General features: G+C 43.1%; 3 protein-coding genes across 10 annotated transcripts in view; 1 reads left to right on the top strand and 2 right to left on the bottom strand.

Moving 5' to 3' along the window:
* LOC119455370 (origin recognition complex subunit 2-like) overlaps positions 1 to 2,272 on the bottom strand; it is a 38,978-nt gene extending 36,706 nt beyond the window's left edge. The window contains exons 1-4 of the mRNA XM_037716760.2: positions 2,089 to 2,272; positions 751 to 843; positions 609 to 683; positions 425 to 541 (exon numbers count right to left, since the gene is read on the bottom strand). Coding sequence (XP_037572688.1) covers positions 425 to 541; positions 609 to 683; positions 751 to 843; positions 2,089 to 2,197 — 394 coding nt within the window. The 5' untranslated portion in view covers positions 2,198 to 2,272. The remainder of the gene's footprint in view (positions 1 to 424; positions 542 to 608; positions 684 to 750; positions 844 to 2,088) is intronic.
* A 146-nt stretch (positions 2,273 to 2,418) lies between these two features.
* On the top strand, positions 2,419 to 8,734 carry LOC119455371 (protein NATD1-like). Of its 2 annotated transcripts, none has more exons than XM_049668731.1 (3): positions 2,419 to 2,616; positions 2,776 to 2,885; positions 8,524 to 8,734. In XM_049668731.1, exons 1-3 carry the CDS (start codon positions 2,463 to 2,465, stop codon positions 8,638 to 8,640), a joined length of 381 nt encoding a protein of 126 aa, XP_049524688.1. In that variant the 5' UTR covers positions 2,419 to 2,462; the 3' UTR covers positions 8,641 to 8,734. The 2 variants fall into 2 exon arrangements, with proteins under 2 accessions (XP_049524688.1, XP_037572689.1); XM_037716761.2 differs by lacking the exon at positions 8,524 to 8,734 and adding an exon at positions 4,883 to 5,185 and having other exon boundaries at positions 2,420 to 2,616.
* Positions 8,735 to 8,748: 14 nt separating this feature from the next.
* LOC119455368 (sal-like protein 3) overlaps positions 8,749 to 16,278 on the bottom strand; it is a 136,525-nt gene continuing 128,995 nt past the window's right edge. For 6 of the 7 annotated variants that reach the window (XM_049668727.1, XM_049668728.1, XM_049668726.1 and 3 more), the window contains 2 exons: positions 15,682 to 15,830; positions 8,749 to 10,452 (listed from right to left, as the gene is read on the bottom strand). In XM_049668727.1, coding sequence (XP_049524684.1) covers positions 10,064 to 10,452; positions 15,682 to 15,830 — 538 coding nt within the window. In that variant the 3' untranslated portion in view covers positions 8,749 to 10,063. Of the gene's footprint in view, positions 10,453 to 13,650; positions 13,683 to 15,681; positions 15,831 to 16,278 lie in introns of all 7 variants that reach the window. The other variant, XM_037716757.2, reaches the window with a different exon arrangement.

Below are 16,278 nucleotides of genomic sequence, written 5' to 3'. Positions count from 1 at the left end.
GCGAGATTACTTGCAGCGAATTATGTTGTATTTATATAAATTTTTGTTGTATTTGTCCTATTAATCTTAAGCTGTCTTCCTTTTTATTTGTAAAATTTATTTTATTGTAAAGTTATTTGTTCCCTTGCAAAATCATTCTCTGTATGCATGTGTAAAAGCAGTCATTTGCATGAAAAAGTGGCTGTATATTGCTGCAGCTGTGTAAAGGGGCAGCCACCCCATTCAGCGACTGGTCTCAGTAGATTTTTTTGGCTACTCCTTCCTTGTATATGTTGTTCAAGGAGATTAAAATCAAAGTCAAGTTCAACCCAATTTGAACTATGACCAGTGGCACCATTAGTTGGCCAAATGTGCAGTGTAGAGAAGTGCACTTACGTATTTGAAAACAGGGCTACAGGAATATCAAAGATATCTGCACACTCACTCTGCTTGATTTTTCTTCTGAGTGAGTAAGGCGACTTAGGGGTGACAGGCTGGCGAGGTGTACTGCACGAGCCCTTCCTTGGCTCTCTGCTTGGCGTCTTTGAAGCTGCCTTAACCACTGCAAGCATAAAATAGGCATAAATAAATCGTAAACAAAAGCAAAACTACAAATAAATGTTGCTTACCATGCTTGGCTTTTGGTGTGCACGTAAGGTTAAACACTTGGCGCCCTGTTAATGTGTCACTGGTGGCGTGGAGACCTTGAAGTGATGTATGCGAACATTATTGGAGTGATGGCAGCATAGAATAGCATAATATTAGACTTACCTGCGGGGATCGGCGTCTCTTCCTGTTTCACGCCAGCAACCAGTGGCGGCTCATCGGCCACAGATGGCTCTGCTACAGACCCCTTTGATGCAACTGCAAAGAGAAGCATAAGTATCAAAAATCAATAACGGTATTGTAGTAATGCAACAAATTGGGCTAGCTGACTGGAGTTCATTCTTAAACATAGTAACAACAGAAACAAACAAGGGACGTGAGGGAAGAGACACAAGCGCCGACTTGCGACTAAGGGTTTGCGAGGGTTTTCGCTTGTTAGCCACAAACTAGCAGTTGCAAGTCAACAATTTTGCCTGTTAATATTCTTTGAGCAAGAAAACGTACTACAATCATCAGAAAGGACAGGCCGGGAGACAGTGCATGCCTGTGGAACATGTCAGCCTTGGAGAAAAGCAAGAGTTCATGCACATCATGTCATACAGTTGGTGTTTACTGAATGACATGATTTTTGTAGCACAAATAACTCAGAAAAAGGGGAAAAAAACAGTGACAGGAAAGAGCAGACAGAAAGACATATGCTACACTTACAACTATTTATTCTGAAGAAAACTATGCTACATATTGTTTGAGTTGAACTGGGAATTTGGCACTCAGATTATGTGTGTGGGGCAAAGAAAAAGACGAAGCTGTGAAGATGACAATTGCTACTGTTAAATATTGAGTTGAAATCAGTGTGGTGTCCCTGCAACAATATACACTTTGCAAACACGCGATAACAGGCAACGACGAGCAGGAGACGTCATCAATGAAAAATGTTTGTTAGAAGCATTTCACATTTAATGGTCAAGATTGGGTCAGTCAAGCGTCAATGCCGAAATTAAATTGCTAAGTTCTTGCCGTGGACGACGTCTTCTGCTCGCGTTGCCCCATATTTGTGATCGCGCGTTTGCATAGTATTTATGTAGCATGGTTTACTTCAGAATAAACAATTGTAAGCGTCTTTCTTTATGTCTGCTCTTTCTTTTTCCGACTTTTTTTTTGCGCCACAAAAATTAGGTCATACAGTGTTACAGTCGTTTATTGATCAACAATATGTCCAAGGCGACCCGCTGCAGCTTTAACGGAGCTTTAACAAGTGATGCTGCTGTGTAGCGTTCATGTCAAACCTACTATGACCCCGGGCTATACATATACAGAGAGAGAGACAACAAACTTATCCGGTACATCTACGCAACATTGTCGCTGAGCCGTGCTCCCTAAAAGGCTGCAGAATATAGCGCCAACCTTTCCCTTCTCATAAAGAACCACTTTTCTATTCATTGCTAACGTCGCAAGCGGTCACGCGCCGGCTCCGCAGCGTGCGTCAGTTTCTGGACGCCTTACCTTTTTTCTTTCTCTTGCTTGCATCTGAGAGGTTATATATGTGTTCGATAACATCATCGTCACCGACAAAACGAACTCTCACGGCTCCTTCGGTAGTTGTAGCAGACATTGTCAATAACGTTTTCGTAAGCTTGTTTGGGATGAGCGGGAGCAGAGAGGAGCTTCTGCAATTGATGTCGCACGCGATGGAGCTGGCGAGGAGCTAAGCGGCTCGCAGCTGTTTAATAAAAATCAACGAGAACAAAACTTCTGTGATCTGATCAAATATTTACCTTCTTATGCTATATTTAATATAAAATGAGATAAAGCGATTAATGATCATGTTCCTTCATGGTCAAGGTTTCGCACAGTCTGCTTGCACCTGCAAGTCCATAATGGCTTACGCATTGCGAATTTTGGGAAGAAATAACTTGCGCACACTGCAGAGAGCTCAGCCTACAATGACATGTGCGCGGAATCTGTCACAAGAGTCCTTCGAGGTTGAACATGATACAAAGAAACAGGAGTTCTTTATCAAACTCGGCAAAGGTGCGTAATGGCGGTAGTTCTTGCGCGCTTTCTCCATCCTTGTGCGACTACCGCTCGTATCTTGGTCATTGCGTGTTTTTGTGTGCCTTCATGTTGTTGTCATTGGCATAGAGTTTCATACATTGTAGGGAACTCTATGGTCATTGGTATGTGTTTCAGATAAGGCCGTCTTGCAGTATGAAGTGATTGGCCCAAAAACACTCGACCTGGTCCACACAGAAGTTCCCGAGTCTTTACGAGGCAAAGGCATTGCCAAGCACCTAGCCAAGGTATTTATATACGCGGAATGACAAACATGTGAACGCCACAGCGATGTCTTTCGCTAATCATTCGCTAATCATTCTAAGTCCGCGTACGTAGAGTATATAGCGGATAGGATGCACGCTTTTTGGTTCTTTTATAACGGGCGGGTACGAACCGTTTTTCCTTCCATCGTCCGCTCTACATACACGCACACTCTTTGACTTAGTTGGTCAAATGTCATTACGCACCGATTGCAAATTTATTTTGCGTGCACATGCACGGCGTCGTAACCAGTCAAAGCGTGCAACAGAGGAAATTGAGAGATATGAGTAAAGGCTAGAGCAAAACTAAGGATCGAAAAAAAAAAAAAAAAAGGTGTGTTGTAAGGGGAGAGCTGTATTTGCCGTGGAAAAGGCGATTGGATAATGGAAGAGCCATAATATAAAGAGAGGGGATGAATGTACAAGAGAGATTACAGGGGTGAATGATTCAACCAAATGTTTAATGAAAAGGTAAAATGATAAGTACTGTCACGGCATACCTATTGAGACAGAGAGATAAAGGAATTTACTTACAGAAAGGCAGATCGAGGCCGGCCTGAGCAAATATACGCTCTGACCTGCTACTCTACATTGGGGAAGAAAGAGGGATGGGGAATAAAAGCAATGATGATGAGCAGGCCTCTCGAGTGTGTATTGCATTCTTGCAAACAGATTCAAACACCCTGCTTCATTGCGTGATGTGCAATTATATTTTTGAACACTGTATCCACTGTAACCAATGCCTTGCAGTCTTGACAGTGACAATAGCAGTTAGACAGTCTATTTGAACAATGTGGCAGTCTTCACAAAACTTTTACTGAGAAGAGTGATGCCCGATATGATCAAACCTTATTGCTGAAAACTTATGTTGTTGGGAATATTGTTAAGTGAAGGTCTTTGCATGTATGAGTGCAAATAATTCCATTATAGCATAGGTTCAGCAGAACTCCACAAGATAAAGGAATTGAGTTCCACTAAGGAAATCTTGCCGTCTACCCATGCTGCACCATAATGCTGCACCATAATGCTGCTTCTCCGTGTTTAGCCACAGGAACATGCGTGATGGAATCTTAGGTAAATTTTCTGTGTGAGACAAGAATAATTGCATGCAATAATCTTCCTTCGTGAGATAATCTTTTTTTACTGTAATATTATTGTTCGCTTCATATCTGTATTAACTTTTTAATAAGTCAAAATTACAAGTTATTAATTTTCTTATGAAGTTACTCAAAATTAAAAAAGTTTTCTTGAACCCTCGTACCGACCCATTTGTTGCCCATCCTCCAGAGTGGGCAGGAAGATTTCCCCACTACAAGGAACAACCAACCAACTAAAATGCTACGAAGCGACATATTTCAGTGTTTTTCAAGGTGTTGTAGTTGAGAAATTTTATTTGCAACTGGAGATAGTACATGGCACCACTGCCTTTCAGGAGTAGTTGCTCAATCATCCGAGATAACTAGAAGGCTATCAGATGGCAGTGCCAAATAGAATTAGCCAACACTTTAAAATGGTGGATGCTTGAAACAAATACGTTCTGTGGAAACCTGCAAGGTGGTTCTTGGCTGTCGTACGGTGACAGCACGTGATCAAATAGACAGACTTCACCATGTTCAGAGAACTTGTGCTGTGACCCTGTTGGTGCCATGGCAGTAGTCCTCACCGCTCTCGCTGTTCCTGGGTTCAAAGCAGTGCTCAGCGGAATGCCAAGCATTGAGTCATTGTGGATTTTTCCAGCAAATTGCAGGGGGAACTTGGACAGTGCATCATCTCAACCCCACTCCTGTTGTGGAATCTTTTTATTCTCACCTCCCTGCCTTTTGATGTGGAGGGCTGTGTGCTTGCATGGTGTAAACAAAACACAGTGGTATAAAACTTGTCATGAAATTGGTCTATTATGTGCCCTACCCATAGCATGTATGATGTCACAACCTTGGAACTGTTCTTTGCCATACACTGAAGCAAACAATGTTTGCCTGCAGGCTGCTCTTGACTACGTGGCTGGGAAAGATATGCAAGCCAGAATCACGTGCCCTTATGTCGGCAACTTTGCACAAAGTGACACAGCGAAGGAGCAGTACCAAAACAGCATTATTAAGTGATTTCGCCTGCTTTGATATAGACATAATAGCTTTACTGTGCTGGAAACTCTGAAGACATTTTCACTACTCATGAAGTGTATTAAATTGAAGCAAACTCTGTCACAACTTTCCTGCTGCGGAATACTCACCCAACCTAAAAGTCCATCCACTGTGCTTGCTTCAAATATAAAGAGAATGGCATCACTTTATTGCCCTCATTGCTAATGGGTTACCTAACCACAAGGCGATGTGGAAAAAATGCTACAGGCCTGCTAATATGCACTATATTCTGGAAAAAATAGTGCATAAATTTATAGTAGGGCTGTGGCAATGGAAATAGTCTGGGTTTTATAAGCAAGTGCTCCAGAATAAGTTATTGCTAACCAGATGGTAGAGGAAAATATAGATATGCCTTCGCTATACATATATGTCCACTGTAGATTACAGAAAACATTTAACCATTTGAAAATTAAGCTTTAAAAGGCCTACTGTGCTGCCCTTACAAAAAAGCCCGTCAAAAAGCGCCACAAAAAAGCCCGTCATCAGCCCCCTCCATGCCACATTCATCGATTTTGGGTATTGCAGAACTCTTAACGTGTGCAAATGAATGTGTAGAGCTGCAGTATGTGTTTGATGGATTTGTGCTGCAGTGCAAGTTTCCGAGAATTTCCTGCATGGAAAGTTTTCTCGCATACACTATGTTGCAAAGGAAGCGAGACGTGCTAAATACATATGCTGTACAGGAGACGTCATCAATGGTACTTTCTCTGTGCTGCCTTTAAACAAACCATTACAAGAACTGTGACCCTGAGCAGTGATACAATCGACTTGTCAAGCTTGTGACAGGATGAAATCGGCGGCTAGTTTTCACACCACAACTGAATGTCTGGGTGTTTCTTGTATGTGACAACACTGCTGCCATGGAACAATTGGCTACCAAGGCCCTTCTACAGCATTTCCGACAGTGAGCCTTCGTAAACTACGCACTTGAGCTTTTGTGCGAAAGTTGTCCAATTGAGCAAAAAAGCTGGCGTCTCATCTGTAGCAGCGAAATTCCTATTAGCTGCGACGCCACGTGATAAGTGTGCCTTGACGGAGCAGAGCGGGCGAAAGGGAGCACCTGTTGCACCTGTAGTGCGCCAGGTGTTGCCCGAGGGGAGAGGGCATCACCACTCTCGCTCTCGTAAGCCTGTATTATTTGCGTGTTCTTTGTATGCGCAAGCTCTTGCCTGTGTTCTAACAGTGCCTCAGTAAGGCCAAATCAAAACGGGCCGAGCGTCTGAATGCACTCGCCTGCCCGCGAGGAGTTAATACACAAAGGAACGCCCTGCGGCATTCAATTGGTCATTAATGCTTTCACATTCACAACTCATACGAAGTGCTTAGGTGTCCTCGGATTTTTTATTTTTTTGCTTGTGTTTCCACGTGGAAAATTGGTTGAGCTGGTACATCACTTTGCCATTTATCGGCTTACAGTGACAGAATAAGTAACAGTGTAAAGTCAAGTTTACATCTATATTTCTCTCATTAACTGGCTGTCTCTACTCCACCAGCCATTTTTAAGTTTTCTTTCTCGCTCATCATCTTGGCATTGTGTATCGCTGCTGGCAATTTGTGTTGTATGATCTTGGTCATAATTGCCTGTGCCTCTAGCCTTCGGAAACACACATGTTAATTGTTGACGTAATAGTTCAGCGGAAACCCACTAGGTGGCGAGAAGTAATTAAAATGAGACATCCACTCAATCGTAGCAATTGCTACCAAGGAAACCAAAACAGGTTCCTCGAAAAAAAGAAGCGCCACAGTTGAAGAAAAATTCATCCTGCGTCCGGGACTCGAACCCGGGGCCACCGCCTTTCCGGGGCAGCTGTTCTACCATCTCTTGACACCAGCCTTTGGTTCGACTTGATAAATTCGACTTCGCCTTGCCATCTGCTGGCCGCCTGGTTAGCCGAGATGATAGAGCGGCTGCCCCGGAAAGGCGGTGGGTTCCAGGTTCGAATCCCAGACCAGTACAAATCTTTGTTCAACTGCGATGCCTTTCTTTCGAGGAGCCCGTATGGGTTTCCTTTGTAGCAATTGCTACAATTTAGTGGATGTCTCATTTTCCGTTTTAATGTTATTTCTTGCATGTGTTTCCAATTATAAAGCTTCAACAAATACGCCTTCGCAGACTTAACAGCACTGTTTGCTCCCAATTACCGCATAATTAGGCCATGTGCTTGCACAGAATACAGCCCTTTGGACAGGCTGGGACAAAGGCTACATGCAGACACTAGGTCAATAAAACATATCAATCAACAGGATTGAAGCAAAATGCAAGTGAAGTGGGTTTTATTTTGCAGTGACTGGATAATTAATGTGCTGAGCAATGGCTCGTACTACCCAGTCATACTATCTCCGCCAGATTGCGCCACGGTGCATTCTGAAATCCAGCACTGCAGGCCAAACTAACTTAAGGACAATTGCCAACTCAAAAATAATTTAACCTTTCGCTACAGAGTATTCTCTGCAAGAACGACCCAAATGCAGATCCTTTTTATTCGTTGAAACAAACATATACGCAAAGCAGCAGCCATAAATACTGTCTTTGTTTCAGAACAGGGTTTTAACCCTTTAACTGCCACTACTGAGATAACTCGTGAAACCACCCACGCGCACCACCCCCTGCTACTCCCGAGTATACTCGTGTTGCTTTTTTAACTCACTCCCGAGACAACTCGTGCAAAAAACAAAATTGCGTTCATGTCTCGCCCTCTATGGAGAGGTCACCTAAACACATAGAACTCGTAAATTAAATTCTAGACAACAGATGGAGCGCACGTGTTTACAGCCGCGTCGTTTCGTCTCGGCAGAGCGCAGCAGCCATGGCGAGTCAGCGCGCCACGTGCGTCCGCGCTTTGACGGACGAAGAAATTCAAGAACTGCTGATGAATATCTTTACATGTCCTGTGGAGTATCATGGTGCTTTACTAGCATGAAATTTCCACTGAACCAACATGAAAAAAATACCCGGCAGTGAAAGGGTTAAAATTTAAATACATTTCGAAAAAAAAAAAAAGTTTGTTTAATCCAGTACTAATAAATACTTCACTGCAGAGCTTCAAAACTAAGGTCCAAAATTAAAAAATAGAGCGGTACTATCACTTTGACGAACCCGCGTATAACTTATGCGTGGTGAAGCCGAGCCTGTGCTTGTAGGTTTTTGCATGACGTGCCCAGCTTGTCCTCGGTAGGGAAAGATTAAGTAGTGCATACGACACCGGTCTTGGTGTGCAGCAAAGTTGTCAGCTTGTACTTGCAAGGACTTTCTCCCAAAACGGACTTGCAGGCAATCTGGTGCACTGTTGGAATCAGGTATAGTGGCAATTGATTTGTCAACAACGCTGATGCTTTTGCTGCTAGTGTGTCTGGATTGCATCAGTGTTGCAGAAATCGTTTGTGATTAGATATGCACCGAAGACTGTTCAGTCTGAATGGTATGCACCTTTGGTGGCTCATCTTACCTGTCAATTTACATGTAGTTGTGCCTTGCATTGCAGGCAGCCTTTGATTACCTTGTCAGTGAAGACCTCCAAGCAAGGCTGTCATGTACGTACCTGGTGAAGTATTGGAACGAAACCCCAAACCCAGAACACACAAAGCACATAATGCAATGACGTGCTGAAAGCCCCGTGCACGTCTAGCATTCTGTTCTGCTCTTCTCAATACAGACTTGAAATAAATGAAATCTGGCAGAAGATGGAAACGCAAGTACAAACAATCAATGTCAGCGTTAAGCTTATACTTTGACATGTTTATTGCCTTGCAGAGACACTAAAATACACTCACATTGACACTTCCTTTTCTTTTGCTTTCTTTTAGTGTACTTGGCCAAAGCACATTTATAACAATTGCGCAACAGTCTTCAATTCGCGCAACCACGTATATATTGCAAACAGATTTTTCTAAGATAACAGGCTGTTACAATGACACTAGTTACACATCTTGCAGTTCAGTGCAAATAAAAACAAGAAGGGGGGGAATTACACAAATCCACCCGTATATATTTTGAAAAAGTGCTCATTATGTGTCTGGACATTTAATTCACTGCACAGCGCCCATGGCACTTCCAGTGAACTTGACTTCGTTTGTTCCCAGTTGGAACAAAGGAGGCATCTACCCATCAGATCCGATTCACTACAGGCCCTGAGTCATCTGGAATCTGAGGAGAAAAAACACCCGTATTCATGCGCGTCTGGCACGTGGCACATGCATTAACACCACCGCTGAACAAAAAAGCACCACCAACATGAAAAACGCAGTTGGGGCCACACTTTGCCCGTTTTGAGAGTTGTTCCAGACAAAAGGACAATGCAAACGAAATCGTCTGGAACGCAACTTAGTTTCAACAGATTGCACAAAAAGAAAAGCGCTCATAAATGAGACCATTAAGTAACAAGTAACCAATTAACTCATGAAACAACTAACAAAAAAAGGCGAGAGCCCAGAACTAAGTTTTTCTTGCACAAGCCAGGCACCCAGGCAAGATGGGTGAGTGAGAAGGGCATTCTCTATTGCCTCTCAAGCAAACAGCAAAAGCACACAGCTCTTGCATCACACACAAAACGGTCACACCCAACAACCAAGGAACTTAAAGTGATGACACATTCCACTCGGGGTAGCCAGCAGATTTCAACTGCCTGCCAATGCTTAGGCAATAACAACAACAGCAACAATAAAAATATTAATGCAAAGGAGAAAAAAGTCACCTAGGTACTTCTTGGGCCGGCTTCCCCTAAAACAGGAAACGACACAGTGCACAGACTCGCCAAGCAAAAATAAAAATTAGCTAAAGTACATATACTCCCGTAGTCAGCCTGGAATGTCACCACAATGCTCTTGCACATCATACTGAGACAGCAGTGAAAAAAAGAAAAAGCACATCAGTCACCAACATTCCAGTTATTCTTGTATCTGTGTGTGTGTCTCGATGTTCAATGTCTGCGTGTAGACCCGTTACGAATATCACTTTTCGGAAAAGCCAGACAATGGCTGCAGGCCTGAGGAGAGGGGAGTGAGATCTTCGCTTGCTGCTGCCACTCACAGTGCCCCCTCGAAGCAGAGCAGTTTCTTTTTCAAGAGGACGCAGCTCTTCTCCAGCCGGCTTCCGCCACCCAAAGAAGAATGGCCGGCAGAGTCTTCCGCCACCGGCCGAGGCTGAGCCGGCAGCGACTCGCCGTTCCTACTCTCGAAGCTGCGGTCATTGTTGTTGGCCTCCGTAGTTGACTGCACCTTGGATGTGAGGTCTCTGACTGCACCACAGCTGAGCGCGTGGTCACCGAGCAGGGCCGGGGAGTTGAAGCCCAAGCCGCAGCTGGAGCACGCGTTCTGCTGCCGCACCAGGTGCTGCCGCGTCTTCTCGTGCCGACTGAGATCGGACTGCGTCACCGCATGGTAGCTGCAGGCGCGGCACAGGAACTGCCGGATTCCTGTCCAAGGAAATGAGCAACACTCTTATGGCAACAGTCCCTCCAACACTGACAGCTGGGCAAGTTGGTATTGGTAGTGTGCAGATGAGAAGGAAGTAATAGAAGTTTTTTTTTTTTTTTTTTTTTTTTTTTTTTACAGAAAGGCTTTTACTACCAAATACGGCTTTTTTCACCCACCAGATGGCGCTTGTTAGAGATGTTTTTACTCCTGGAAAGGAGTAATGGTGCCAGTGCTAACGTTTGCAAATGCCATTTCTGTGCTTAAAATCGGATATCTTGTCGGGGTTGGAAGTTGACCAAAGATTGGTAGGCTGTTTGGCTTTGGGCTCGAGCTCACGATAAAACCACAAATGAGGCAGTGCAGGGTGACATGGGTAGAGCCTCTTTTGAAGTCAGAAGCGCAGAGCAAAATTAGTTTTGAAGAAAGACTCGGAAACATGGATCAAAATAAAGGAACAGCTAAAGTGCACAAGTATCTGAACCTGAAAAGGGTGGATACAGAATGAATGAAGAGGTCGAGAAAGTTGGAAACCAAGTACAAGATAACTGAAGCTGTAAATAGACAACCAGGAATCATCAGAAAGAAAGTGAGAGAAATAGAGACAGTGAATTGATGCAAAGAATGGAAACAAAAAGGACCATGGAGATTTACAAGAATGAGAAGAAATAAATTAGAAGGGAAAATATGTATGATAAACAAAGAGCAGCACCTTGCTATTTGAGGCTCGAGCCAGTTGCCTGAAGTCCAAAACATACCGAAGCTAATACTCGGAACTAGATGAGGCATGTGTATGCTGCAGCAAAGATCTGGAGACCACTCAGCACATCCTAATGGAATGCAAAGGGATTCACCCAGTGAGAACACTAGGTAACGTACACCTTCCAGAAGCACTTGGGTTTGAAGTGGGCGGAAGCATGAACCAGTCAGCAGTCGAGATATGCAAGGGAACAGATTGGTACGACCGGATCCCATTACAGGCATAAGTTGCGGTACAAGGTAGACATAGAAGTTTTGAGGAAGAGAAAAAAAAATTAAGGATATATTTATATATATATATACACACAAAATGCTGGAATAAAAAGCATGTACAGCATGCCTGATGAACTCAAGCAGGCTAGGTGACTATATGCCATCGTCCTGCTTCAAAGGGGATGCACATAAATCATCAGTGTGTGTGTAAGATGCCTTCCAGTAAAAATCCAGTTTGCGCCTCTTGTCATCCATTCCTTCCGTGCATTAATTGCACAACCAGCAGTACATGTCCCTTCGATCTCAAGTTTATACTTTACAAGCGTTTGAAGCTGGGTTCTTGTTCAATGTGACAAGCAATACAAATGGCTGGATGAGACATACGTGAAGATCTTTCTAACAAGAGCTCCTTGGCATCACAATACATCTCAACTTCTGTAACTCCACACGTGCAACTGTTTCAAAGCAGTCCAAACAGAGGCAGCATGTGCGCTTTTATTACACAATAGACCTGCCTTGTTTGTGTATCCCTTGTTCCATCATCTGCGCTGTTTATCCATTATTCTCATGCTATCCATTATTCTCATGCTTGTACTAGTAACTCCAGAAGAACACCTGTCTCATGTTTCCCTTGGATAATCTTCTGTATCAAGCTCTAGTCCAATTCCTGGCAGTCATGACACCAGCTTTAATACTTTAATCATGTTGCCGTCTTTAATATATCCAGTTCCCAAATTAAGAGGTTTCAAAGAAAAAGCCAAGAATGCTAAGAATTGAAAGAATCATGCACTGACACAGCTGCAAAAAGTTGCCAGCAGATGTGTGCATCACCTTGCACTGCTGGTTTACTGCTCCAAACAAAGTTCACACAGAACAATTATGGACTATTGCCAAGGGAACGACAGGTTTTGTTTTTAATGTGGCTTCACTCTTTATACACAGCAGCTTTCTTTAGCAAATGCAGTTATGTTGTACACAGTGTGGAAATCAGTGAATCCATATACTGTAATATCCCGAGTCTGTCGCCTCTGAGAAACATCTCCGAGATGGAAAATACTGGTTGAATGGTGACTAGAGGTGCGCGAATATGAACTTTTCGAATACAAATTGAATGCAAATAGTAAGTATTGAATATTGTACAGAATACAGAATATTCAAATGCACAGGCACATATTTACAGCGAGAATAATTTATTTCTAAATAATTAAGTACCTCACTTGTACTTACTAATGAAAAAAAGACTGCTAACTATCAGGGGCAATTAGGAGCAGTTTTAAACACAAGATCACTAATCCTCATTGAAAAAGTTGCACGAATAGCCCCTCAACTTCTTCAGAGCCTGGTAGCAAAGAAGCTTTCCAAGGATGAATGGCTGCTGTATGACTAGCTTTCCAAAAACACTAAACAAAGAGTTGCCGAAAAAAGATCAGAAGTTGTGGAAAAAGCAAGAAAAGCTGCTTAAGAATTTGTGTGCCGTCAACACATGTAAAAAGGGCCCGTTTCAAGAAAAACATCTCTGGTTCTAGCGAAAAAATAAAACTGCTACATAGCTAGACTGCCAAATGCACTTAATGACAGACTACAAGCAAACATCACAAGTCGTGTAGGCTTCTGCAGCGAAACCGAAAGCAAAGCCAATTTTGTTTTTGCATTGTTTTGAAAACTTTTGTTGTTGTTTCACTTCTGATAATTTGGAATACTTTGTTTAGCTGATAGAGAATAGTAATCAGACTAACAGTCAGTTGTTGTGAAATATTTGGTTAGTTTCGGATATTCAAAAGTACCAAATAGTCCACTTTCAATTTCGAATATGAATAGCTATTTGACTTCAGTGAAGCGCATAGACGGGACAAGCGCCGGGACACCGCTTGTCCCCTCTATCAGGCTTTACCATAATCAAATGTTCATCACCAACTGGCTCAAAATTCTACTCTTCTAAGCGAATAGCTAGTGTGTGATATTCGATTCGTACTCGAAAGATCAAATGTTTGCCCACTCCTACTGATTATGTTTAACATCCTAGTGCAACACTGGGGTGCAAGACATTTTTCAGTGTACTTCATGAAAATAACTGGCAAAGAAAGAGATAGGTTGGTGATGTTTTGAGAAATGGCATTGACTCGGGATAATGCACTACGATAATGGCCTCAGTAAATGCGCCAAATGTGCAAAGAGCTTCCAAAGGGTAAGAGACAGAAAGCAGGTGGCCACCTTTCCAAGATACTTACAGTTTACATCAACTTGAAAGAACAATTCCCCGCTATGAGAAAGCAGGAGGAAAGAGAGCAAAGAGAAAGACACAAAATGAGAACAGGCCAAGAAAGGCCTCGTTGTTCTCTCTCAAGTAGCTGTTCGCCCGGCAATTCACAGCCATAGTTTCAAAGGCAACGATGCTATCTCATTCACTTATTAGCAATCAAGGCGTTGTCACATTCCTTGTGACCAAACTAACTAAGCACACCTTGGCAAACATTTAGCGATGTTTGGCCATTATGGAAATAATCAAGATGCACACTTACAAGGTCTGTCTGAAAAGCATCTGACCTTTTTCATTTTACATAAAACTACAGGGCGCAGGTTAGTCACACCACGTCGCCAACGGAGGGTCCACAATGTCTTTATAGCCTGCAAGTGGTGCGACCTTCACTTCTGTCTGCTGCTGTGCAGAAACAGTTGCGCTGAATAATGTCATCTGGTGTTTGCACGATTCTAAGTGGGCAAAAATGACGGAGTGAATTGAACAAAACACTGAAAATTCTGTGCAAAGCTTGGCGATACTGAAACAGAAGGAATTTGGAAGATATGACCAGCGTTTGGAGACGACGCTATTGAAGTCAAGCAGATAAATATGTAAAGTTGCTACAACTGCTTCAAGGAAGGCCTAATACCTGTGAAGAGTGAGCCATGCCGTGGAAGGCCTCCATTAAGCCATAGTGATGAAAATGTTCATTAAGTGCAAACCACAGCAATGAGAGACTCTTAACCGAGAGAGGAATTGCTCAACAAGTAGTAAGCAACAAAGATGATGTGAATGCCATTTTAAATACAATTAGGGAATACAGAGGGAGGCTGCAATTTTTTATGCCCAGGATTTCGACAGAAGAACTCTGAAGACCTGCAGCTACATCACGATAACACGCCTGTTCATACGACTCAAGTGATTCAGTCTATTTTGGCACAGCACAGCATTATGGTGGTTTATCAAGCTCCTCTTTACATGGCCACATAAGATTTCCGGGTGTTCCCGAAAATCAAATGGCACATGAAAGGTATGTGCCTTCACACCTAGGAGGGCTTCAAGCACAAAGCAACGGCTGCCCTAACAGCAATTCCCAAGGATGGGTTCAAGGGCTGCTTTGAGAAGTGGAAGCAGGAAGGAGCTACTTTTAAGGGCATTAGGACAACGATTATGCAGGTGACTTTTTTTTCCAGGAGCACAGTTGGATATTTTTCAGACAGACATTGTAAATAGTGCCATGATATGATGCAAACAGTACATACTTTCTACACACCTAGTGCAATTCACACCACACCAGCATCTGAAACCTGCGCCAACCAGAAACCTAGCTCTGCCAGACTACATACTTGGCGCAGTGACACGTGCAGAAGCTCCACCCCTGTAGCCTTTACTTCACTGCCGCAGAAAGTTGTCTGCGAGCATAGCAAATTTCAAACAACCAGCTTCGCTGTTGTCGTACTTTATCTTGTAGCACTGGATGAGCGAGTAGGAAGCCTCGTGGTGTGCACATCACACTTATTGCGACTGCATTTGTGAAATGCTGTAAATAGCAAAAAAAAAAAAAAAAAACGGGCTCTGCTGCTGCTGCTTAGAAAACTATGGTACGGCTCAATTTGAAATAAGTGCATGTTAGCACATATGTTGTGTCCTTCGTCTCGTGTATGTTATTAAAGTGATAACTTTCTTTGGCTCTTCCACCCCCCCCCCCCCCCTTTGTATAAGACGTAAGAATGTAGCGCACAGGAACATCTCCTAGACTCTATAAAGATTCTAACAGAGCAGGGTAGCTCTGCAGGAAGCTGATGGACACACAAAAGTACACAAAGAATATCAACTGAACTTAAAAGCTTCGGGGTGAGAACAAGCACTTACAAGATTTTTGCTTCCCAACTATTCACCTTGTAGTCAGATTAATTCTGCACTGGTCATGGCTGCAATAAGACTATGTTTGCGTGTGCCTAGTGCACTGACGATTTCCCACCTACTTCCATGGCCATCAAAAGCGTGGTCTCATGCTTACCCTCATGGAAGTCCATGTGCCTGTTGAGATCAGAGGTAGAAGAGAAGGTCTTGTAACAGTAGGAACACGGGTAGACAAACTTTCCATCAGGACCCATCTGTGGGGTGCACGCTTCGTCCCGGCTTATGGGCCGTTCGGCCATGTCCATCCTGAACAAAAGACACAGGCAAATCAGAGTTACCTCACATAACATGACAGACCACTTGAAGGAAAGATCATTCCTGGCAGGTTACAGTAGAAAATGTGGACGTGAAAAACCTATAGTCTTACCTTGTGCGTCGCAAGGAATACAATGTGAACAGACATGTGAACTTTTAAACTGCTACAATGCAACAACAGCCATGCAAAAGCAGGACATGCAGTAGTTGTCGCTCATGATGCGATTTGTCGGTGAAATCAAACATTGCCGTTGGAACTGACATCCTATCAAACATTGCCATCAAAACAAACAGCAAAAATTAAACTCCCAAGCATTTGACCAACTGACTTTTCTTTTTTTTTTGCCTTGGCACCTGCAAACTCTACTTCATATTGTTTGCATTTTTTGTATTCAAATACTTTATTTTTGCATTCATTGCACTGCCTTTCTTTCCACTC

The sequence above is a fragment of the Dermacentor silvarum genome, chromosome 6 (assembly GCF_013339745.2).
Source record: "Dermacentor silvarum isolate Dsil-2018 chromosome 6, BIME_Dsil_1.4, whole genome shotgun sequence".
In the NCBI taxonomy this organism is placed as follows: Eukaryota; Metazoa; Arthropoda; class Arachnida; order Ixodida; family Ixodidae; genus Dermacentor; species Dermacentor silvarum.
This window is presented reverse-complemented; position numbering and strand designations above follow the sequence as displayed.

Excerpts from the sequence above, each read along its gene's own strand:
- LOC119455371 (XM_037716761.2), top strand. The coding sequence starts at position 2,463 with ATGGCTTACGCATTGCGAATTTTGGGAAGAAATAACTTGCGCACACTG. Across the intron at positions 2,617-2,775 it reads CTTTATCAAACTCGGCAAAG|ATAAGGCCGTCTTGCAGTAT; the intron begins GTGCGTAATGGC and ends TATGTGTTTCAG. Across the intron at positions 2,886-4,882 it reads TTGCCAAGCACCTAGCCAAG|GCTGCTCTTGACTACGTGGC; the intron begins GTATTTATATAC and ends GTTTGCCTGCAG.